The sequence below is a fragment of the Rattus norvegicus genome, chromosome 15 (assembly GCF_036323735.1).
Source record: "Rattus norvegicus strain BN/NHsdMcwi chromosome 15, GRCr8, whole genome shotgun sequence".
NCBI classification, from domain to species: Eukaryota; Metazoa; Chordata; class Mammalia; order Rodentia; family Muridae; genus Rattus; species Rattus norvegicus.
In genome coordinates this window covers 36,133,963-36,157,633 of record NC_086033.1, presented here as the reverse complement: position 1 = coordinate 36,157,633, position 23,671 = coordinate 36,133,963, and the positions used below count along the sequence as shown (strand labels likewise).

The following is a 23,671-nucleotide window of genomic DNA, read 5'->3' as shown; positions in this document are numbered from 1 at the left end:
AGCAAAGAATTCTTCCTATACAGTTAGATGGGGCAGACTACATCTTTAACCCCAGCACATGGAAGGCTGAGGCAGGGAGATCATCAGTTTAAGGACAGCCTGGACTACATGCTAAGCTCTTGTCTCAAAACAATAATAAAATACAAACAAGTAAAAATCAGGGGAAAAAAAAAGAGTTCTTACTAGCCCTTTCCAAGAGAATGTAGGCCTCTCAACACTTTTGCTTAGAGTGTGTTGCTTCCAGAATTTAGGGAATTAATTTCTGTTGTTTTAAGCCCTTTGGCAAACCTTTATCTCCAAAAATATTTACATTATGATTCATAATTCCAGGAAAATTTCAATTATGAACTAGCAATGGAAATAATTCTATGTTTGGGAGTCCCCACAACATGAGGAACTGTATTAAAAGGTCACAGTGTTAGGAAGGTTGAGACCCACTGTCCTAGCTGTGATCTGTTATGCCTTTGTAACTAGTATTATATGTAAATTAAATCCTGAGGAAATGTATGTTGTTGACATGGGTGCAGTCATGTCAAAGACCAATGGTTTAGCCCCATGGGGCTGGCAGACCCTTCCATGAGTGAGGCTTAGAGGCATGGCAAAGCTTCCTCTGGTTAGAATGAAATTTTTGTGACTAAAAAATGTCCACTGTAGTTTTCCCCAGTCTCCTAGGATGTTAATGACCTGACAACTACACCTCTATAGAGAGTAGCTAAACCTGCCTTTGTTCAACTGTACACAATGGCCCTCTCTTCACCTATACGCCATAAGCTGCCTCTCTGTTCCACCACATAGAGTCCCAGGGTGTGATGGCTTGAATAAAAACAGCCCTCATAGGTTCATATATCTGATGCTTGCTCTTGAGAGGGATTAGGAGGTGTGGCCTTGAAATGGGTATGGCCTTGTTGGAGGAAGTGTGTCTCTTTGGGGGAAGACTTAAAGGTTTCAACAGCGCAAGCCAGGCCCAGTGGCTTTCTCCATTCCTGCCATCTGCTGATAAAGATATAGAGCTCTCAGCTCCTTCTGCCCCCTGTCTGCCTGCGTGCCTCCTTGTTGCCTGACATGCTGACAATGGACTGAACCTCTGAACTGTAAGACAGCCACAATTAACTGCTTTTCTTGCTGAAATTTGCTGAGGTCATGGTGTCTTTTCACAACAGTAGAGCGTTAATCAAGACACAGGATCCATCAGAGAGCCCAGACCATCCAACCTTAGCTCTTCTGTTTATGTCCTTTCTTTGTTCCCTTAGTGATCCAGTTAGGTCAATCCCTGGAACTGTGAAAGACTCAGAAGTTATGAGTGAACGTGACACATAGAGGCGATGAAGGGTGTAAATTTTAGAATAGTTATAAAACTATATAAATAATTTTATAGTCTTTATAAATAGTCTCATATATATATATACACACAAAGATGGCAAGAGGAAAGGGGCTTCACTTCCTACCTGCTAATCCTAGCCCACAGACAGCATTTGGTTGTATTACTTTGTTTTTTGAGACTTTGTTTTTCTGGGCAGCCCTGGTTGTCCTAGAACTCACTCTGTAGGCCAGGCTGGCCTTGAACTCAGAGATCACCTGCCTCTGCCTCCCACGTGCTGGGATTAAAGAGGTTCACCACCACCTGTCGAGATATTTTTTAATCCTCTCAAAATTTATTATTTTTTAAAAGATTTATTTAGCCATCTTCAGACACACCAGAAGAAGGCATCGGATCCCATTACAGATGGTTGTGAGCCACCATGTGGTTGCTGGGATTTGAACTCAGGACCTCTGGAAGAGCAGTCAGTGCTCTTAACCATCGAGCCATCTCTCCAGACTAAGAGACGGCATTCTTAATACTAGTTTTTCTGTCAGTCCTAATTCTGTCATAATCACCCAACCTCACTGGGGACTGAACCTATGGCTGCACCTGTGCTTCATGTGCTCTCCATTGGGCTCCACCGCTAGCCTCGAGATTCCATGTTGTATCTTTTCTGGGAAAATAGCTGCATTTTACCCACCTTAGTGTCCCAGAATTGTGTCAACTTTGCCACTAATATGTACTCAAAAATTTGAAGCCAGAATATTTTATGCATGTTACTGTAATTTAACAGTAGTGTATGGTGGCTAAATATTAACTCATTTTACTAAGTCTTTATTATACTATAATAACAGTTACATTCTTCCTGGAGATTTTAATAAATAGTCTTGTTTTAGCTGGCCTCAAACTCACAGAGATCCACCTCCCTCTTCCTCCTGAGTGTGCTGGGATTAAAACATGTGCCACTATGCCCAGTACCAAAACCCAACCCAACCCAACACAAACCACCCCCTCAGACAACCCCTATGACACACACGCTCATGAGCAGTGGTTCGTGTGCATCCACACACAGAGATAAAATAAGCGAACGTACTGCGTTTTAAAAGAACATCTGAAATTATTTCTAATGATTGTACATTATGCTTCACAGCGAGGCTTCTAGAGTCTAAGATTGCAGTCATTACTTAGCAATCTCCAGCTGTAAATAAATTCTTGAAAATCCCGCGCCAGGAAAGGGCTGTTTCTATATTCTGCTTTCACAGTGTAACCTTAAATATGAACTCCGAATCAAATTGACCAGTTGTATATGGCTTCCATCTTAAATCTCAGGCGCCTTCCAGTTCAAACAAAACATGGGGGAAAGAGAGATAAGAGGGCCAGATTATCTCAGGGATTCTTCATTGGAGACACATCAGAATCACAGGAGTCTTATATTTTAATATATCTAATACTTTTCTTGCTTGCACGCTAGAGTGAAGTACGGCCTTATGTAATATGGAGCCCGACTGGTATGGGTACTGAAGAATCTAGGGAAAGAGTTTTATACAGAGTCACTCAAGGTACACAGGGCGGCTAATGATTCATTCCTTTCCCCTTGAGCATCCCCATCCCTCTCACCATCCAGTCCTGGACGGCCTCCTATATACCCTTAGCACTCTCCTCTCTTTTCCATTCAGACCCCGCCCCATCCCGTGGGCGGCCCTGAGAAGAAGCCCCGCCCCAATCTCAGGCCCCGCCTCATTCGGTCCGGTAGCCCCACCCACTACGGGGACTGCCAGGCGCGGGGCTAGGGGCGGAGCGGCGGGATGCTGGGCGGGGACGGACCCGGGCCGGGCGCCCGGAGAGGCGGAGTTGCGGCGTCGCCCTTCGCCACAGCTCGCGGCAGCCGCGCCTCGGGGGCGGGGGAGGTGGTGACAGAGCCGCAGGGGTCTTGGGGCCCTGCAGAACCGTGGGCTGCTGGACTAGGCAATCAGCAGAAGAACATGGCGCCCTGGACACTCTGGCGCTGCTGCCAACGCGTAGTGGGCTGGGTTCCGGTGCTCTTCATCACCTTTGTGGTCGTCTGGTCCTACTACGCGTACGTGGTGGAGCTGTGCGTGAGTGAGTACGGGAGGCGCGGGCGGCGGGCCGGGTCGCGGGAGGCAGGCCGAGGCCAGGGCGCTGCGTTCTTATCCCGCGGAGCGGCCTGCGCTTCCCCAGCCGGTGGGCTCCACGTCCTAGGGTTCCGGCCCGCGGTTCCCGGCGGTGAGGCCCCTGTGCGAGGGTTCCGGCCAGCGGCTCGCTGCTCGTGGGGTCCCGAGTTCGGGCCTGCGCGCCGCCCACGTTCCGAGCTTCCGGGTGGCTGCCGTCGCCTTGGGGCTCCCACCCTTCTGTGACGGAATGCTCACAAAGGCCCTTCCTTTTGAACTAGAGAAATCCCCCTTCAGAGACGGTTTGTGAGGTCAATTTGGCTTAAACATACACACACGCACAAAAAAATCTTTTTCTCCCAGATTGTTGATCTCAAACTGCGCGAGAAGAAGCGCGTAAGCTGAAGAGCAGCCTCCGGGGCCTGGGAGGGAGGTGTGTCTCCGAGGTCTGCAGTGAGGGGACACGAAGTGCCAGCCTCTGGTTTGGGCAGTGTTTGACCCTTTTTAATATTAGTCTGGGAGTCTCAATGCTGGACATACACCAGTGTTTTGAGATACAAGGAATTGAATGAGAGATGCAAGCTCAATTTTTTTTAACTGTTTATTTCGTAGGTTTGTATTGTTTATACCTTTAGTTTTAGGGCTTTGGTTTATTTTTACTTTTGCTCTACCTCTTATTTAATTTTTTACCATATAGTTCTTACCTGATTTCCAGGAATAAAGGAATAGAATCGCATTATACTTAAATGACTTAGCCTATTGGTTCAGATAGGATGTCTTTAAGGTGGAAGGAAACTCCTTGTCATCAAAACACCCTAGGCCATTACTGTGTCGGTGACACCAAATAATTGCCTGTAAGCTTTGAGTGTGTGTTTTATATGACTGGCCTTTTACTGTTTGTCTCCCATCAGCATTATCAAATAAAGCCCTAGGAAAAAGCAGCCCCTTGGTTTCCCAAAAATGATGTGGTTTTAATTTTCAGACACAGTCCTCAGTTGTCTGAAGGACAGATATTCTTTGGGGAAAAACATATGAGGTAAATACAAGAATGAAAAACAATGATCACTCAAAAACGGTAGTGTCTAGACCTCGATGGTGGCTCTGGACTTGGCCAACTCTGAATCAGGTACTTGGTTAAAACCCAAGTTCTGTACATAGAAGGCCCTGAAGTAGCTCCAGTTTCTGGCAGGTTTTTAAATGACAGCATCGTTAGGAAATTGCTTTGCTGCTTAGAACATTTGATTTAGAAGACACAGCGTGGGGCTGGGGATTTAGCTCAGTGGTAGAGCACTTACCTAGGAAGCGCAAGGCCCTGGGTTTGGTCCCCAGGTCCCCAGCTCCGAAAAAAAGAACCAAAAAAAAAAAAAAGAAGACACAGCGTACACCTGCCATCTTACTATTGGGAAGCTGAGGTCCAGACTAGCGTGGACTTCATAGTGAAGCCCTGTCTCAGAATAAAACTGCTGGGTCTTAAGTCCCAGCACGAGGGAGACAGGCAGAGGCAGAGGCAGGCCTGGTATACACAGTGACACACAGAGCTGTATCTCAAAAACAGCAACACAAAGGTGTGAGTGCGCGGACAAGGATGTACACAGGCCAAGCCTCACTTGCGGAGGTCAGAGGTCAGCTTGGTGGAGTCAGGTTCGTTCTACCACAGCTATGAGGTAGTCTGCATGCCAGTTGCTTTACCTGCTGAGCCCTGTCAGTGGACCCAAACAAAACTATTTTTTAGAACAGTTATCTCTACAGCTAGACTCTGAGTAAATTAATTATGGAATACCTTTCCAAATAGTAAATTTGTTGTATGTAATGATTTAGACTCCTCTTTTTGAATACCAAAATGTTTGCTAAAATTGTTAAATTAGAATTGTCTCTGTTGGGCTGGAGAGATGGCAAGGACTGCTCTTCAGAGGTCCTGAGTTCAATTCCCAGCAACCACATGGTGGCTCACTGTAATGGGATCTGATACCCTCTTCTGGTATGTTTGAGGGCAGCTATAGTGTACTCATATACATAAAATTTTTAAAAATCTTAAAAAAAAGAATTGACTTTGTTTAAATGTTTGTTCTTATTGTTTTAATTTTGAGACAGGGTCTCTCAGTGTATCCCTGGATGTCCTGGAACTTGCTTTGTAGACCAAGCTGACTTTGAACTCAAAGTCCTCTGATCCCAAAGATCCTCTGTTGGGATCAAGGGCATGCCCTCCCCTAACCCCTTTTCCCTTATAGTTTTGAAATTAAAGTTCCTGAAGGAACAGTGAATATGTGAATTATGTTCAGATTGCACAGCTTACCTTGAAAATAGTTTTTATTAAAAAATAACCCACAGTGAGATGAGAAGTCCAGTCCATTTTTATTGTATCAGTCTATTTCATTTTTACATTTCCTATGTGTTTGTGTGTGCGTGTCTGTGAAATCAGACTTCTGGGAGTTGGTTCTTGGTTTCTACTCTGTGTTGGGAGTAGCTGAACTCAGGTCATCAGGCTTGGCAGTAAGCCCCTTGATCCACTGTGTGTCTACACATAAACGGAAAAGAATATGAATAGAGAAGTGTTGGGTGCTCGTGGGCACAGAGGGAGTGTTTCCTTTACCCCCGTCTTTCTCAGTGTCCCAAAACAGGAGGCTGTGTGCAGATGTAGGAAGTGAGACTGAACCATGTGGAAGGACCTTACTGAGTACAAAGTTGACTAAGAAGTGATTCAACTAAGCGATTCTTTCAGATAGTGATAGAGAAGAACCAGGAATATTTGGTTTTAGTTTTAGATTGGAATTCCCCTTTAATTTTTTCCTTTCCAAAGCTAATATTCGAGAATACTAATTAGACATGATTTGTTTGCTTGCTTGCCTGCTGGAGTTCAAACCCAAAACCTTGTGTGCTAGGTAGGCGTTCTACCACCAAGGGCATCCCTAGCTAATACGGCTCTTTTTTCAGATTTCCAGCATTCATCAGAGCACTTGTCAGTCATTTTAAGCTGTAGGAGTAGACATGTATATGTTCTTGAGCAAGTAGGTTATAGAATTTAGAAGTTGAGATTTTAGAGATGATATAATGCAGCTCTTCTATTTTACTTCTAAGGAAACCTTTAGAAGAGTAGTGTGGTTTCTCCAAGGAGGGAGCGAACTTCAAGTAGAGATCTAGGAAGAGGGACTTTACTTTCTCAACTTATATCTGTGTCTTTCACAGCATCTCCACATTTATAATGGGGTAAGATCACAGCGCTTGGACGATGGCCCAGGAGTAGTTAAGAGCTCTTGCTGTTCTTGTAGAGGACCTGGGTTTGGTTTAATTTTGTTACCTTTTGACTCAGGCTCACTATGTAGTCCAGGCCGGCCTGAAACTCAGATATCGGTCTGCCTCTGCCTCCTGAGTGCTGGCATTAAAGGTATGGGCCAGTTCAGTGTTTTTGTTTTTTAAAGTATTTTCTCCCCCTCCTCCTCCTCCTCCTCTTCCTCCTCCTCTTCCTCCTCCTCTTTTTTTAAAGTATAGGAACACTTTTCACTCAATTTTCATAGTTTTTCTCATCTAGATCTTTTTTTTAGTATTATATTGCAACAATGTACCGATTTTGTTATTAAACTGCTGGTAGTGTCAGAGTTATATGTGCTGTCTAAGAGAAGGAGCCCCACATCATCATCATGTGCAGTTTAAATATGGTTAACACTTCATGCTCGGGGCTGGGGATTTAGCTCAGCGGTAGAGCGCTTGCCTAGGAAGCACAAGGCCCTGGGTTCGGTCCCCAGCTCCGAAAAAAAGACCAAAAAAAAAAAGACCAAAAAAAACAAAAAAAACACTTCATGCTCTTCCTGGAAGCAATGTAGATTTACGTGTTCCTGGTCAGAGGAGGACCACCGATTTTTACATATTGAAATAAAAAGGTTAAGAATAACAGTGACTACATTTCAGGATAGATTTCTGTAAGATAGAAAACCAGATCTTGAAAATTAATATTTTAAAACAAAAAGGAATTTTGTAGTGGTTGGCCTTTTTAAACATGTATTTTGATACAAGGGTCTGATTTTGTAGTCCAAGGTGGCCTCAAACTCACTATAGCCTCCCTGCTTCCTCCTGAGTGCTGAGATTGTAAACTGTGTCCGAAAGCTCAGTCTGTATTTTGATTTTTCAAGGAATAACTGATACGTTTCCTATAAGTATTTAAGAACTATTGGTGGGCTGGAGAGATGGCTCAGCGGTTAAGAACACTGACTGCTCTTCCAGAGGTCCTGAGTTCAATTCCCAGCAACCACATGGTGGCTCACAACCATCTGTAAAGAAATCTGATGCCCTCTTCTGGTGTGTCTGAAGACAGCTATAGTGTATCCATATACATAAAATGAATAAATACAAAAAAATTTTTTTAAAGAAACATAAAACCTTGTTGACGATGCTGGGTATTTTTATGTCAACTTGACACAACTTATCTGAGAAAAGGGAGCCTTAATTAAGATGCCTCCAGAAGATCCTGCTGTAGGCAAGCCTGTAGGGCATTTTCTTAATTAGTGATTTATAGGGCAGGGCCCAGCCCGTGGTGGGTGGCTCCATTCCTGGATTGGTGGCCCTGGGTTCTATAAGAAAGCAGGCTGAGCAAGCTATGAGGAGCGAGCCATGAGCAGCACTCCTTCTTGGCATGTGTTATCAGCACATGCCCTGTTTGAGTTTAGTCCTGACTTTCTTCAGTGATGGACTGGGATGTAGAAATGTATGCCAGTTAAGCCCCTCCCTCCCAAAGTTACTTTTGGTCATGGTGTTTCGGCACAGCTACAGAGACCTTAAGTAAGACAGTGGGCACAATCAGTATCATATACACATAACTTTTTGTTGTTTTTGTTTTGAGACAGGCTCGCATGATTTAGCTCTGGATAGCTTAGAAGTCTTTATATAGACCATGAGGTCTTGCATTCACAAGAGCTCCATCTGCCTCTCCCTCATTAAGGTGCTAACATCAGAGATGTGTAGGAGTCTTTCATAGCTTGCCCTTACACAATTCCTTTGCTAGCCTCCCGGTAGCTAGATTGCATCTTTTAAAGTCAAAATCAGGCTTATTAAACCTCTGCTTCACAGTCTCCAGTAGTTTTCCAGTTTTCCAGTTGGCTCAGTGAGCTTAGCTCTCTGTATGGCCTACTGCCCCGACTTTGTTTTTTATGCTTCAAATAAATAGTCTACTTGTCAGTCCAGGCACAGTTACCTGAGGTTTATTCTCAGGTTTATTCCTGCAGTAGTGCCACCCCTCCACCCTGCTCAGGCACCCACAGAGGGGCCCTTCTGACTCCTCTGCACATAACAGCTCCCTTGTCCAGACTTTTACTGCAGTGTCTCACACTCTCCTAGCAGCATGTATGTGTCTGACGGTTGTGTTTCTCACCTGAGCACTACGTACAGTTATTGCAGTATTTCTAGAGCCTAGAGTAGGGAAAAATAAAACAGAGCAAACTAGGACTAGGAGAAGTCTCAAGACCGCTGGGTAAGACCTCTCAACCAAGGCCTCGTGTTTCCTCACCAGACCTTTTTTTTTTTGGACGGTGATACAGAGAAAACTGGGGTCCCCTTGGAGTTCTTAGCCTCATCATTCAGAATTCAAGAATGGACTCAAATAAAACACAAAGACAAGGTTTATTAATGTTTAAAAGAGAAACTACAAGGCAGGCAGGCTGTAAATCTCAGCAGCTGCCTGGAGGAGGCAAATGGAGGACAGACAACATGGCTGTGAGAAAGGACCAGAAAGCCATAAATGTTGAGACAAAAGCCCAAACTTAAGGAAAGCAGGCTTAGGAAAAAAGGTGGAAAGAAGAAAGGTTCCAATTTTCTAGAGAAATTGAAAAAAGTTGGCAGACTTAAGAATCCACCTGCCCGGGTTGGGGATTTAGCTCAGTGGTAGAGCGCTTGCCTAGGAAGCGCAAGGCCCTGGGTTCGGTCCCCAGCTCCGGAAAAAAAGAACCAAAAAAAAAAAAAAAAAAGAATCCCCCTGCCACCCATAAGTTTCTATATCAGGGTCAGGGATTCTGGGAAAGAAATATCCAGTATCTCATTAAAGAACTGATTCTTCTGTTTTGTTAACACGACTTAAAGTGAGTGGGGTGTGCCCTTAGCCAGTGACCGAACCAGCTCAGCCTGAATGTTAGGTTTCCACCCAGGCCAAGGTTCCCTTTCTACAGTTGGGAGTTTCTACTCTTAACAACACAGCCTCAAGAAAGACAGAGATGGGTTCTTACTGAATAGCCTGCCTACCCTGGAACTTACTTTGTAGACGAACCTGGCTGTCAGCTCTCAGAGAGCCTCGTGCCTCTCCATCCTGAGCAGTGGAATGATCAAGGTTGTGCACTAAAGCACCCTGCTCTGCGGCAGATTCCTGCTCTGCATGGCGATGAGGGGCACGCGACAACTTTGCTTTCTCTTATGTTTGTTGGGCACCTAAAACTGCTCCAAAACAGTATACTTTTAAAAATTGTGTATTCTAGTTAGCAGGGAAGTGTATTTAAAAATTGTGTATTCTAGTTAGCGGGGAAGTGTATTTAAAAATTGTGTATTCTAGTTAGCGGGGAAGTGTATTTAAAAATTGTGTATTCTAGTTAGCGGGGAAGTGTATTTAAAAATTGTGTATTCTAGTTAGCGGGGAAGTGTATTTAAAAATTGTGTATTCTAGTTAGCGGGGAAGTGTATTTAAAAATTATGTACTCTAGTTAGTGGGGAAGTGAATTGGCAGTGGAACAGAGTGTGGGGTTTAGAAATAGACAATACTTATAAAAACCTAGAATATGGTAAAGGTGCCTCAGATCATGGGAAGATGGGAGAACTGGTAAAAGACCAGAAGAGAGAACCAGACTGTGCCTCACTCACTGTCCAGGATTGGAGGACACATGGGTAAAATTGCGTTTCCTTTATGCGTTTACCTCGATTATCTGTCTTGTCTTCCGAGGTGCTGGGTGGAAGCTAGGCTTAGTGCCTGCTTTGCAAGCACTGCTCAGTGAGCTAAAGCCTGGCCTTGCACTTTCACTAGGGAAGAATGATGGGAAAAATTTCCTGAAACCTCACCCAGAATTCCTGCATGCTGTCATTTCTCCCTTACTGCTTTCTTCAGTCATTGTCTCCTAGTGTTTGAGAGTAAGCTGTGGGTGCCAGGTCCCTTCACTGTAACTATTAAGATTTTTTTTCCCAAGCTTTTGTACATACGTACGTACGTATACACACACACACACACACACACACACACAATATTGTATTTGAGCATCTTCTCCTAATGTCACAATTCTCGTTATTCTTTGTCCCTGTTTATTTCTGCTGTTATGTTTGAACCTTAAATGAGAGAGAACATTTGTCATTATGTGTTGGCTTAATTTGCATAATGTGATTATCCACTTGAGTCCCTTTTTCTGCAAACACCATAACTTTCTTCTTCCCCCTGCTCCACCATCCAGTTAGGGTTACACGTTAAAGATGGGTAAAGTAGCCATAGTAGTCCATGCCTTCAATCTCAGCACTCAGGGAGACAGGATTGTGATTTCAAGGCCAGCTTCTGTGTAGTGACTCAAGAGCCCTTTGAGTTGTGAGTTCATGGTGAGTGCAAGGTCAGTCTTTACTACATAGTGAGTTCCCATCTCATAAAACAGAGTTGGTTGTGAGGATTTGCAAGACCCTTGTTTTGAGCCACAAAACTGCAAATAAAAAAGTGGGGAGTGGGATCACAAATTATAACTGTCCTCTAGTGCCTTAATCTGAAGTGGTGTAACGGTGACATTTTTCAAATCACAGGCATGCTGAGTAGGATGTCCTTCAATTGGGTTTATCTGAAGTTTCCTCATGATTGGCTAGAGCAGCCTGGAGCAGGAGTGCAGCAGAAGGGAAGCTGTCACTTTTTAACTTTGGTCACTGCTTGAGATGATGTGTGCCAGGCTTTTCATCTGTCAAAGGTGCAGGTTTCCTTGTTGTTGGGGGTTGTGGTAGACTCAGTTCCACCATGCAGATTTGCCTTCGAGGAAGGACTTGCGGCTCAGCTGTGGCAAGTGCAGTCAGCAGGCTGCAGCCAAGCTTGGTGATGCCTCACCAAGGTCACACCCTTCCAGGCGGGCGGGTGGGCACAGCCTGCTTGCAGTACCAGAGAGCTGGAGCTGGGCTGCTCTCTGCAGAGCTCCCTGCTTTATCATTGCAGGAACCTGGCTCTGTTCTGCTTTACTTCACCCTTCTGTCCTGTTACGTTTCCCCTAGAAAACAGGCAGCCCCTCTAGCTGTCTCAGCCGCTGCCTTCTGCCTTAGTAAGAGTTTCTAATGCTGTGATGAAATAAACACCAGAACCAAAAGCAGTTTACAGAAAGAAGTCAGGGCAGCAGCTGAAGCAGAGGCCAAGGAGGAGGAACACTTTCATTGCCTTGCTAAGCTCCTTCATGAATTGCTACTTAAGAAAAGACTTACAGGCCAGCCTTCCAGAGACAGCTTCTTAACTGTAGCTCCCTCTTCTCATATTAATCTTAAATTGACAAAATAAAATAAAAAATAGCTAGCACAACATTTGATTCCACAGAGCCTGACCTAAGACATGTATTTTACATGGAAACACTTTGAGATGAAATCATCTGTTCCTTGGTACTTCATCAGATGGACTCCTTTAGAACCTTTGAGGACTCTTGCTTGAAAAAGACAGTAGTTTAAAAAAAAACAATTTCATAATGCCCTCATTTTGTCTATATTAGCTAGAATTTTGTAGGCAGGAATAATTTATCTTATGTATTTGTGTGTGGGTGGTGATGGAAGGGGCTGTTTGCCTTCTTTTACCATGTTGGACCCAGTGATTGAACTCAGTCAGGCTTAGCAGCAAGCACTTTTAGCTAATGAACAATTTATCTCATTAGCCTTTTGATAACTTTTAAATTAACTTGTATTAACATCCATTAATACCTTCAGCAGCCACAGTCATGGGTTTTTTATGAAGCTGAATCTTGAATCAGCCAACCCTGCACTGGGCAGCAACCAGGAAAGGTTTAATCTTGTTCTCAGTGGCAGTATTACTGGTCTTGTTATCTTAAGAGTCTTGGATGAACATTGTAAGGCATTCTCTTTATCATGCTTTGTGTCCTTCAGAATCTAGAATCTCAATGTAGAAAACAAATAGAAATGCTAGGTCAAACAAAACAAAGGAGAGGTGGTCCGCACAGCACTGAAGAGCACTTGCTGTTCTTGCAGAGGACCTAGGTACATTTTTTGTAACCCACAGTAGTTTAAAACCATCTATAACTCTAGTTCTAGGGGATCCAATGCCTTCTGGCCTCCTCAGGAATAAGGCATGAGTGTGGTGCAGGCAAGCACTTAATGTTGCATAAAATACATCTAGGGTTGAGGATTTAGCTCAGTGGTAGTGGGGCCCTGGGTTCAGTCCCCAGCTCCGAAAAAAAAAAAAAAAAAGAAAAAAGAAAAAAAATACATCTAAAATCATGGACTATAGAAATGGCTCACTGGTTAAGAGTGCACACTGCTCTGGGGTTGGGGATTTAGCTCAGTGGTAGAGCGCTTGCCTAGGAAGCGCAAGGCCCTGGGTTCGGTCCCCAGCTCCGAAAAAAAAGAACCAAAAAAAAAAAAAGAAGAGTGCACACTGCTCTTACAGAGGACTTGAGTTTAGTTCCTAGCATCAAGTCTGGCAGCTCTCTGGTGCCTGTAACTACTCCAGAGGAACTGGTGCCATCTTCTGGGCTCTGCAGGCCATCTACATACACACTCATACAAACACATGCGTACACACGATTTAAAACATAATTTTGTATGGTTGCTTTTTGGTTTTGTGTGTGTGTGTGTGTGTGTGTGTGTGTGTGTGTGTGTGTGTGTGTGTGTGTGTGTGTGTATTTGAAACAGGGTTTCAACATAGTCCTGGTTATCTTGGAACTCAGCTATGTAGAGTAAGCTGGCCTTGAACTCATAGAGATCTACCTCTGCCTCCCAAATGCTGGGCAGTCAGGGAGAATAAAAAAGTATTAGGCTGGTGATGGTTCAGCAGGTGAAGACCCTTTGCTCCTAACCTGCTGGTCTGAGTTCAATCCCTGGGACCCACATGATGGAAGGAGAGACCTAATTCCTGCAAATTGTTCTCTGACTGACTGGTACACAAGCTTATATACAAAATACATTAAAAAATATATAATGTTAAGTGAAGACCTTGTAAAGGCTAGTGGGTAGGGTTCTTTTTTTTTTTTTGGAGCTGGGGACCGAACCTTGCGTCTGCCACTGAGCTAAATCCCCAACCCTGTGGGTAGGGTTCTTGTTGGCTAAATTTGGAACAGTTTGAGATCGTTTGTAAAGTGCTTGCCTAGCATGCATAAAACTTGTAATTCAGTATTTATCCTCAGCTGTGTAGAGTGTTTAACGTCAGCTTAGGCCACTGGAGAAGCCGTCTGAAAACCAAAGCTGTAAGCATCAGTTTTAATTAAAAACATCAGTGTAGACTTTGAGAGATTTTATCTTTAAAGACGCATACACCAGGGGTTGGGGATTTAGCTCAGTGGTAGAGCGCTTGCAAGCGCAAGGCCCTGGGTTCGGTCCCCAGCTCCGAAAAAAAAGAAAAAGAAAAAAGAAAAAAAGATGCATACACCAGCTGGAGAGATGGCTCAGCGGTTAAGAGCACCCGACTGCTCTTCCAGAGGTCCTGAGTTCAATTCCCAGCAACCACATGGTGGCTCACAACCATCTGTAATGAGATCCAATGCCCTCTTCTGGTGTGTCTGAAGACAGTGACAGTGTACTCATCCATAAAATTTTTTAAAAAGTGTATACATAGGCCAGGTGTGGTGGTACAGACCTTTAATCCCAGCTCCTGGGAGGCAGAGGCAGGAAGGAGATTTCTGAGTTCAAGGCCATCCTGATCTACACAGTGAGTTCCAGGACCGTCCATCCTGGACTAGATAGACTTTCTCAAACAGTAACAATAGGGCATACATAGCAGGCTGGAGAGGTGGCTCAGCACTGAGAGTACTGGATGCTCTTCGGTCCACAGTACCCACATGAGTGTGTACAGCCAACCATCCAGAGGATTTTGACTCCTGACCTCAAAGACATTAGGCATGCATGGGGCCCATAGACATACATGCAAATAAAACACTCATATACACAAAATAAAATTTAAAAGTACATAAACTGTAGAAATTCATCACTGAGAGTCAAGGATGTGACCTGTTGACATACTAGATTATCATTTACTAAAAACTTCCAATGACTCCCCAAAAAGGCACTAGAACTAAAATGTGAGTTTAGCCAGATAGATAGAAAGTCAGGAAAACTCATTTGTAATTTTAGTAATAGTTTTTCTAATAACATCAAAAGCAGACGTTTAGGGATGAATCTAGCAAGTACACTGGTGGGATAGAAATCTAAAATGGAGATAGCATATTCATGGGATCTAAGGTAGTTGTATAAAGGTGTATGTTTTCCCCACGTTGATTCATAAGTCAATATATAACTAAAGCCAAGGAGGCTTTAACAATAATGCTGTGCATGGCTGTTTGTCTGCATATATGTTTGTGCACCACATGCATGCTGTGCTGGGAGGGCGTCGATCCCCTGGCACTGCAGTTATGGGTGGTTGTGAGCTGCCATGTGGATGATGGGAACTGAACCCTTAGAAGAACAGCCTGTGCTCCTAACCTCTGAGCCATCTCTCCAGCCTGCAAGGAGGCTTTTTTTTTTTTAAAGTATGGAAATACATACCTAAAGTAGCAAACCCTTTTGTGACTTCACGCCTGTTCCTACCAAGAAGGCTGGGAATGTACTGGTGGTGACTGTTTCCTAGGTACTTGTCATCTGGGTTGGTTGTTTCCCATCTCTTACCGGAACATTTGAAATTGGGGTCAAACAAATTTGCAAAAGTAGCAAGATCATTTTATTCAACGAAAAATAAAAGTGGTGGTGCAGATTGTTATAGAGGGTGCACTGTCAGAACTGACACTAGACCCCGGATTGAACACTAAAGGACCCAGTTACTTGGGGCTTGTGTTTATAGGGTTCAGGAGTAGTTTGGTTGCTATGGGATATGGTGAGGATGTTCTCTGTTTTGGTGATGGGTCATATCATTTTTCTGTATGTATGTCCTTTCCCATAACGCATCTGAGATTTTAAGTGTTTGCATATCTAATCTTATAAAAGCATAATATAGCAAATAGTGAATTTTCCTAGGGGTCAAAGCATGCACCTCAAATCAGTTTAGACCAGATTGGCTCTTCAGTTATTCTTTTTTTTGGTTCTTTTTTTCCGGAGCTGGGGACTGAACCCAGGGCCTTGCACTTCCTAGGCAAGCGCTCTACCACTGAGCTAAATCCCCAACTCCCTCTTCAGTTATTCTTACTCAGATACATTAGGAATACATTTGAGTAGAAACTAAGCTCAGTTGTTAACTAGGAGGGAGGAAATGTATACTGTTGTTCAAAGATGGGTTTTATTTAGCCTGATTGGGGGAGGGTCAGTGATTGCTAGGTATATTTTAGGAGAAGAATGTGTATGCATAGAATGTACAGGTGAAGGGACTAGGCTGCCAAGTGAGTTATTATGAAATGTGTGTGCATAACCAAAACGAAGTACACTCCTAGGATGAATAACCTGTGTTTGCCTGCCTCACATCCTTTTGACTCATCTGTGTGTGTCATCGTCAGTGATGATAGGCATTCTGATTCACTATAAGAGTGTTATTTTATCTGGTCCTCTAGCTCTAACAGTCTTCTCCCTTGTCTGAAGTGTGCGCTGAGCCTTAGCTGTAGGGTTGTGTTGTGTATTAATTAGAGAGGAGCACTCCACAGTTAGTTCTTCTCTGCATTTTGACCAATTGTGGCTTTCGTAATTTCCATCTATTAGATCCATCCATACATGAATTATTATACTCGTTCCCTAAATAGGTATAGTCACTGTGCATCAGTTAAAAGGAAATTTGTATATGTGTGTGTGTGGATTAGAAGTCACTCTTGGATCTCTTCTCTTGGGAACTGTCCTCCCTTGTTTATATTATGTTCTTTCTTCCCGTCCAACCATGTCCAACTGTGTCTACTTATCACACACAAACCCCGTACCCTACCCTATACCCCACTCTACACCCTATTCCATATACCACTGATTAGGCTAGGTTGACTGGCCACCCAGGGATCTGCCTGTAACTATATACTCAGAATTAGGACTGCATGTGCTCACCTCTGGCACTCCGGTGCTGGGGACAGAGCATATATCTCTGTACTTTACTAACTGAATCATCTTCCAGGCTCAAAAGAAATTTATTTTGAATGTAGTTTTCTGAAAGAGGTTCGCAAGGTGTACTGTAGTCCTAATAAAGAGAATAGTCCTGTTCTTGTCATAAGATTAAGGAAAGCATTAAAGAGCTCTGTCAACACACCTGAAGTTTAAAGAGCTCTAAAAATTTTAAGTAGCTATATTGTTAATGATAAAAGAATGTTTTTAAAGTTTTATGAAAATGAAATTAAGATAAATATTCAACCTGAAATAAACTTCATGTATAAAGTATGTTTATTTTACTTTTTTCTTCTGTTCTAGGTACTGTTTCCAGAACAGGAGAAAAAGGTAAGGCACTCTTCATCTCAACATTAAGCAGACTCTCAGTTGTAACCATATGCTTTTTATTTAGTAGTGAATAAGAGTGTTTTCATTTTCCTAAAAGGGAATCTATATCTTAACTCTTAAGTAATTAAAAGGAGAGAGAACTCTGGGTGTCTCTCCAGATACACAATATCTTAAATGATTAGCATAGCCATGTTTTTGTAAGGCTCCTAGTACTCTACTCTGTGTAAATGCATGCATTTTTGTCCTGTGTGTTCCTCAAAACTCTGTCCATTTCGATTCTAATAGCAGTCTTCACTGGGTTGAGGGGAGGGAGATCGTTCATAATGCCCAAATGCTACAGGTGGTTCCATTGTTCATATATTTGTTTAAAATAGCGCATTATTACTCACAGATACTTAACTAAATAACCAGACTTGAAGTATTATTACATCAAGGGAATCAAAGATTTTATAGCGATCAAATAACACCTAGAGGGAAAGATCTTTTTCAAGACTTTCACTAACTAGCATTAATGAAAATTTTAGGAGTACCATTGAAGTAAAAATTTCAAAAATAAAAATAGATTTTAACATGCAAAAATCCAGAAGATTCTAAAACAGCTAAACAGTTAACACTTATTAACATTGATTTATTTTGTTTTTGGTTTTTCAAAACAAGGTTTCTCTGTGTAGTCCTGGATGTTCTGGAACTTACAGATCTGCCTGCCTCTGCTTCCCCAGTGCTGGGTTTAAAGGTGAGCACCACCACCACCCAGCCAAGTATTTATTCTTATCACCAGAGATAGTCATGCCTGATTATTTAAAGTTGCTCTTAAGTCTAATTTTCAATAGAAAAAACAGATTCAGTCTTAATTGTCCTGTCCTCCTTCAACTCATAATTATGTTTGTTAAAAGTATAGACTCAAAACACAGAGAATTTCTGAAGATTTTGCTTTTTATATTTCAAGGCAGAGCCCTTGGTATCTTTCAGGCCTACCAGGACTTGCTTTGTATCTTGAACTTGAGATCTACCTGCCTTTGCATTGAAATGGTAAAGTTACAGACAAAACACGCTCAACCTCCAAAGGCTGGAGTCCTGGGCATACACTGTAATCTACTCAGCCTGGACATTGTTCTTTCAAAGTTCTCATTTGTATTGTTGTTATTCTTGAGGGGTTTTTTTGTTTTTGTTTGTGTTTCTGTTTTTACCATGTCTTTTTTTTTTTTCTTCCTTTTTTTCGGAGCTGGGGACTGAACCCAGGGCCTTGGGTTTGCTAGGCAAGCGCTCTACCACTGAGCTAGATCCCCAACCCCTTTACCATGTCTTAAAGAATATTTTTCTACCTTCTTAAAGGTTTTCCTAAAGGAAACATTGAGTTACAGGTGATTTTTTTTTTTTTTTCCCGGAGCTGAGGACTGAACCCAGGGCCTTGTGCTTGCTGGGCAAGCGCTCTACCACTGAGCTAAATCCCCAACCCGGTGATTTTTGAATATACACTTTGTGATAACTAGGTTTAGATTTCTCTTAGAGCTTTGATTTGTCTGCAGAGATTCTACTTTATGTATTTCTTTTTTCACGTTGTGTGTGTGTGTGTACACATGCACATGAATCGGTCAGAGGACAACTTCCTGTGTGGGCCAAATTCTGTTTAGTGAGTGCCTTTACCTGCTGAGCCATCTTGTCAGCCCACTTTTACTATGTGACTATTACCTCTTAGTAGTCATGTAAGCTGGGTATGGTGGCATGCTTGTAAGCTCAGCACTTGGGAGACTAAGATTAAGAGCTTTGTGAATGTCAGGCCAGCCCAGTCTACACAGTAAGTTTAGAGGCAACCCAAGACCTAGTCACCCCAAAATCAAGAACTAAAGAGTGCCAGGCAGTGGTGGCACACACCTGAATGAGTCCCAACACTCAGGAGACAGAGGCAGGTAGATCTCTGAATTGGAGGCCAGAGCTAGTTCCAGGAAAGCCAGAGCCAGGGATACATAGAGAAATCCTGTCTCTTAAAATGGGGGTGGGGGGGGCTGTTGGAAGGGCAGCTCAGTGGTAAACACACAAGACCAAGACCCTAAATGGTCCTCAGCCCTCCATCACCTCCCCAAAAAAGAAAAACCAAAACAAATCATATGAATTTGGACTTAGTTAAAACCAGTATTTTCTCCTACTCTTCTTATCTGTTAATTATATCCAAGGCATTGTGCTAAGTACTTAATTGTATTACACTGGAAGCAGACCATTTTGTTTGTGTGCGTGGAGAGTAGAACTTTCCTGAAGGAATAGTAAATGTTAAAAGAACAGTCCAAGATGTGGCTAACAAATTTATCTTTGAAATTGTTTAGAAAATGCTGTTGACTCAGGTTCTTAAAACACAACATTCCAACCCTAATCAATTTGTTGGAGACTTATTAAAGTCGATCTGAGATCGCACTAGAAAAAGGCACTGACTTCTTTTTAATATAGTTGAATAAAAGTTGTCACTTGGAGGGTCAAAATATAATCAGCTCCAAATCACCATCACTCCCGGGAGTTCTCAGTGTCTGTGTATTGATGCTCTCTTTCTGTATAAGTTCTCTGTAGAATTTTGAAATAACCACCCATTTTACTACATATTAGTCATGTGAGTGTTGAAGTTATTTTGTAATACATAATTAATTTTGTTAAAAAATTAACAGTTGAAGAGTCTGTTTATGTTAGTCTTAGTTGTAAGTAATTAACTTTAAAGGACTTTGGTGTTATCGTATGCCTTAAAGCTGTGCGTAGATGAAGAATGCTGGCTTGATGTAGGCAGAAGTGAATACAGGGTGTTGTGAAATACTACTGAAGTCAGAGGAGGAGGCCCAAATGCATTTCTAAAGAAAAACCCAATGAAGCAGTGTTTTGTTTTGTTTTGTTTTTAAAGATTTATTCATTTATTATATGTAAGTACACTGTAGCTGTCTTCAGATACACCAGAAGAGGGCATCAGATCTCTTTACAGATGGTTGTGAGCCACCGTGTGGTTGCTGGGAATTGAACTCATGACCTCTGAAAGAGCAGTCGGGTGCTCTTAACCGCTGAGCCATCTCTCCAGCCCGAAGCAGTGTTTTTTGAGCCCACTGGGTAGACTCTGAGATTTGACCTGGCAGGAATGATCAGCACAGGAGAAATGCAGCTCACTGAAGCCCCAGTTTTTAGTGTGGATAACAATATTAGTAGAAGTGAAAAGAAAGAGTATTTGAAATATAAAGGAATTTATTTTGAACTCAGATACTAGTACAGAAGTAGAACTGACTAGTTAAATGCTGACTGGAAAAGTGGAGGAAAACACAATTTTGGTGAGGACATAAATGAAGGACTTTAGATTTTTATCAAGCAGTTGTGTGACCAAGCCAGCTCAGTCAGTCAACAGGCTCTCCAGGGCAGGAGCGAAGATTGAAAAGAAAAAAAGACGGGGTTGGGGATTTAGCTCAGTGGTAGAGCGCTTGCCTAGGAAGTGCAAGGCCCTGGGTTCGGTCCCCAGCTCCGAAAAAAAAAAAAAAAAACAAAAAAAAAAAAAAACCAGAAAAGACAATTAGACCACTCGGTAGCCTGACCCGACCAGTTCTGAGGCTGGGGCGGGTTGGCTTATTTTTTCCCAGTCTGCTTTTATACCATTTTAATTACATGCAGATAATAAAGCCAGTTCTAGGTTAAGGAACAAGCAAGACAATAAACACAGATAGTCGAGGAACAATCAAGGCCATAAACAAAGCCCTGTGATCACTGTTTGTAAGGCCTTAGACTAAGGATGACTGAGATATCTGAGCCTACTTCCCTGTCCTAGCCCACAGTCAGATTCTTGCCAAGAGGCCCGGAAGCTCTTCACAATTGTGAATTTCAATTCTGGCCTTAAGAATTCATACAGGTGACATTGTGTAAGATAGTGAATTCTCTAAGCCTCCCTGTTTACCCTCAAAAGGGTTAGAAAGAAAGCTTGTCATGTGCTAAGAGGCTCTCCAGTAGGAAGTGGAGCTGCAGTAGCTGAAGCCTAATGTGACTAGAAAGTCCCTAGTTATATGTTAGGATACACTGGTGTTTTGCATTTACTAATTTGTCATTTTTAAGCACCTGACTTTATTGAAAGAAGTGCTGTGATTGAAGTCTAAGCAAGTGTGAGTTAGAAGAGTGACCTGTGAAAAGTAAGCTCTGGGAAGGGAGAGTACTTTTGTGGAAGAAATGACATTTAATCTGGCTTTAGATTTTTTTTTAAAGATTTATTCATTTTATGCATATATGAGTACACTGTAGCTGTCTTCAGATACACCAGAAGAGGACATCAGATGGTTGTGAGCCACCATGTGGTTGCTGGGAATTGAACTCAGGACAGCAGTCAATGCTCTTAACTGTCTCTCCAGCCCCATAATCTGACTTTAAAAGTGAGTTCAAACTTATCCTCAGAGTTTATGTATGGAACATTTCACACCAAAAAAAAAAAAAAAAAAAAAAGGTTCAGCCCTAGTCAGTGGTTCTTGCTTCTTAAAAAGCCAGCCGTACTTGTTTCAAATAGACTATAGACCACAACAAAGGGCTTAAGACCATATCAGTGAGTTAATAGTTTGAGTCCCATGTGTCAAATGTGACACTAATCTACTTGGGAAAGATTAGAGCAGAAGTTAACTTTTTCTTGTTACCAATGTTGAACAAGAGAGTAAATTTCAGAATACATTCTTTCTAACCCAGACAGGAATTGAGTTATTCAAATTTCTTCATTATTTTTGGTGATAGTAAAAACATTTTAACTTTTTGTTTCCAATTCCCCCTGATTTAATGTTCATAGTGATGGATCCTTTTAAGTAATTGAAAAGTTATTAAAAATTAACATTTAAGGAAAACTTTAAAAGTTACAATAATGGCCAGTTATGGTTGCACATGTGTTACATACACTAAGACTGTTTAACTGTCCTCAACTCTCCTCGTAGAAGCAGAGGTAGGAGAGTTGTTCAAGGTCAGCCTGTCAAAAAAACTTTCTTTTAAGAATTCACACCCAACTAGGTATGATGACACACACACTACACCAGAACTCAGAAGGTAGAGGCAGATGTTCAAAGGTGTTTTTAGCTGAGATCCTCGGCAACTGAATGTAATCAAGTCTCACCAAATGTAGTCTTTTCCTATAAACTTACAGTTTATAAGTAAACTTTGTTTTATAACCTTAAACTCTGAAATATAAGTATTGAGTATTTCTTAATATCTTCCTAATGTTATATAGTAAAGTTTATATATTTGATATTTAAATAAAGGTTTTTATTAAATTAGATTTTGTGACCCATACTGTTTTAATGTAATACATTTTTCTCACCTAGACTCAATGAAATATTATTTGTTTTTATTTACCAGGAAAGACCGTTGTTTACCTTGTGGCTTTCCATCTGTTCTTTGTTATGTTTGTATGGTCCTATTGGATGACAATTTTCACATCTCCCGCTAGCCCCTCCAAAGAGGTAAATTTTCTGTTGGTAAATTGTCAAATGTTTTAACTGATTATGGAATGATATTCCCTTGTCTTACTATGTTAAAACCTTGCATGAAATGCTGCTCTGTTTCCATTTGTAAAATTCCTTGGTAATGTGACTGTGAGTCATTGACTTGTTCTCAGCATAATCTACTGACAGCATAGGAAATGTTTAGTTGTACTAATAGTTTTTGGCAGGCCGAATTTTCTTAAACACCAAGTAAGAAGTTTTATGGTCAGAATTGAGTTAGGTAAGTACGGCTGGTTTTTAGAAACTCAGCATATTCTCTCAGCCGTGAACAAATGTGCCGTATTTAAAGGATGTGTCACTGTGGAAAACAGTTATTCACGGTTCATCTTGCTGTGACTGCATTTCTTGCTGTGACTTGCTTGGAGGATATATAGGTAATAGCAATATAGGTATATAATGTAGGTAAACATTTAAGTGCTGTAGGTTTTATAACTGGTGTCTCCTTTGCCTTGACACAGATGAGTTCTTCCCTCTCTGAAATCTAGTATAGCAAGGTGATCAAGAGTCCTGTGTAGGCTGGACATGATGGTGGCACACTCCTCTTAATGTAGCCTTCAGCAGGAGGATTGCAAATTCAAAGCCATCCTTGGACATACTTAGTGAGACCCAAAAACAAACAGCACACACATCCACAAGCACATACAAATGCACACAGACAGACAGACAGACAGACAGACAGACACACACACACACACACACACACACACACTGTTTAGAGTTAAGATTGTTTGAGTTTGATTTTTCTCTCCAACACATTAATTCTGAGCTTCAGTTTTCTTGTCAGAAAAATCATGCTTGTCTCTGTGGGATATATGTGAAGACTGACATTTTACAAGGAAAATTTTTAACATTCCTGCTTCAGGATTAATATTCAAATATGATAATAATATTATTATTTTCTTCATGTTAACTTTTCACAATTTGTAGACCATATAGTTTTAAATACCAACTTTCATTTCATACTTTAAAAGACAATCTCTTGTTTAAAAAAAAAGTTCCAAGTGTACATTTCATAAAATTTTCAAACTAGGCCAGGTGTCCTAGATGGAATTACTGTTGTTACAGTGAAACACCATAACCAAAGCAACTCAGGGAAGAATTTATTTAGTTTACACCTCCATATTAATGTCCATAAGAAGGAAGTCAGGATAGGAACTCGAACAGGATAGGATCCCAGAGACCAGAGCTGATGCAGAGGTCATGGAGAGGTACTGCTTACTGGCTTGCTCCCCATG

The 23,671-nt window shown here is 41.9% G+C and overlaps 1 protein-coding gene and 1 long non-coding RNA gene across 9 annotated transcripts in view; one reads left to right on the top strand and one right to left on the bottom strand.

Annotated features, from left to right (window-relative positions):
- Positions 1-2,717: 2,717 nt before the first annotated feature.
- On the bottom strand, positions 2,718-22,295 carry LOC134482124 (uncharacterized). The gene is made up of 2 exons (XR_010058145.1): positions 3,351-22,295; positions 2,718-2,826 (listed from the first exon to the last, which is right to left on the bottom strand). It is a non-coding gene; the product is annotated as an uncharacterized LOC134482124 (long non-coding RNA).
- Zdhhc20 (zinc finger DHHC-type palmitoyltransferase 20) overlaps positions 3,088-23,671 on the top strand; it is a 58,923-nt gene continuing 38,339 nt past the window's right edge. For 2 of the 8 annotated variants that reach the window (XM_008770750.4, XM_063274269.1), the window contains exons 1-3: positions 3,088-3,400; positions 16,930-16,956; positions 22,291-22,394. In XM_008770750.4, the coding sequence (XP_008768972.1) occupies positions 3,106-3,400; positions 16,930-16,956; positions 22,291-22,394 (426 nt within the window). In that variant the 5' untranslated portion in view covers positions 3,088-3,105. The remainder of the gene's footprint in view (positions 3,401-16,929; positions 16,957-22,290; positions 22,395-23,671) is intronic. The other 6 variants (XM_063274270.1, XM_063274271.1, XM_008770749.4 and 3 more) reach the window with 5 other exon arrangements.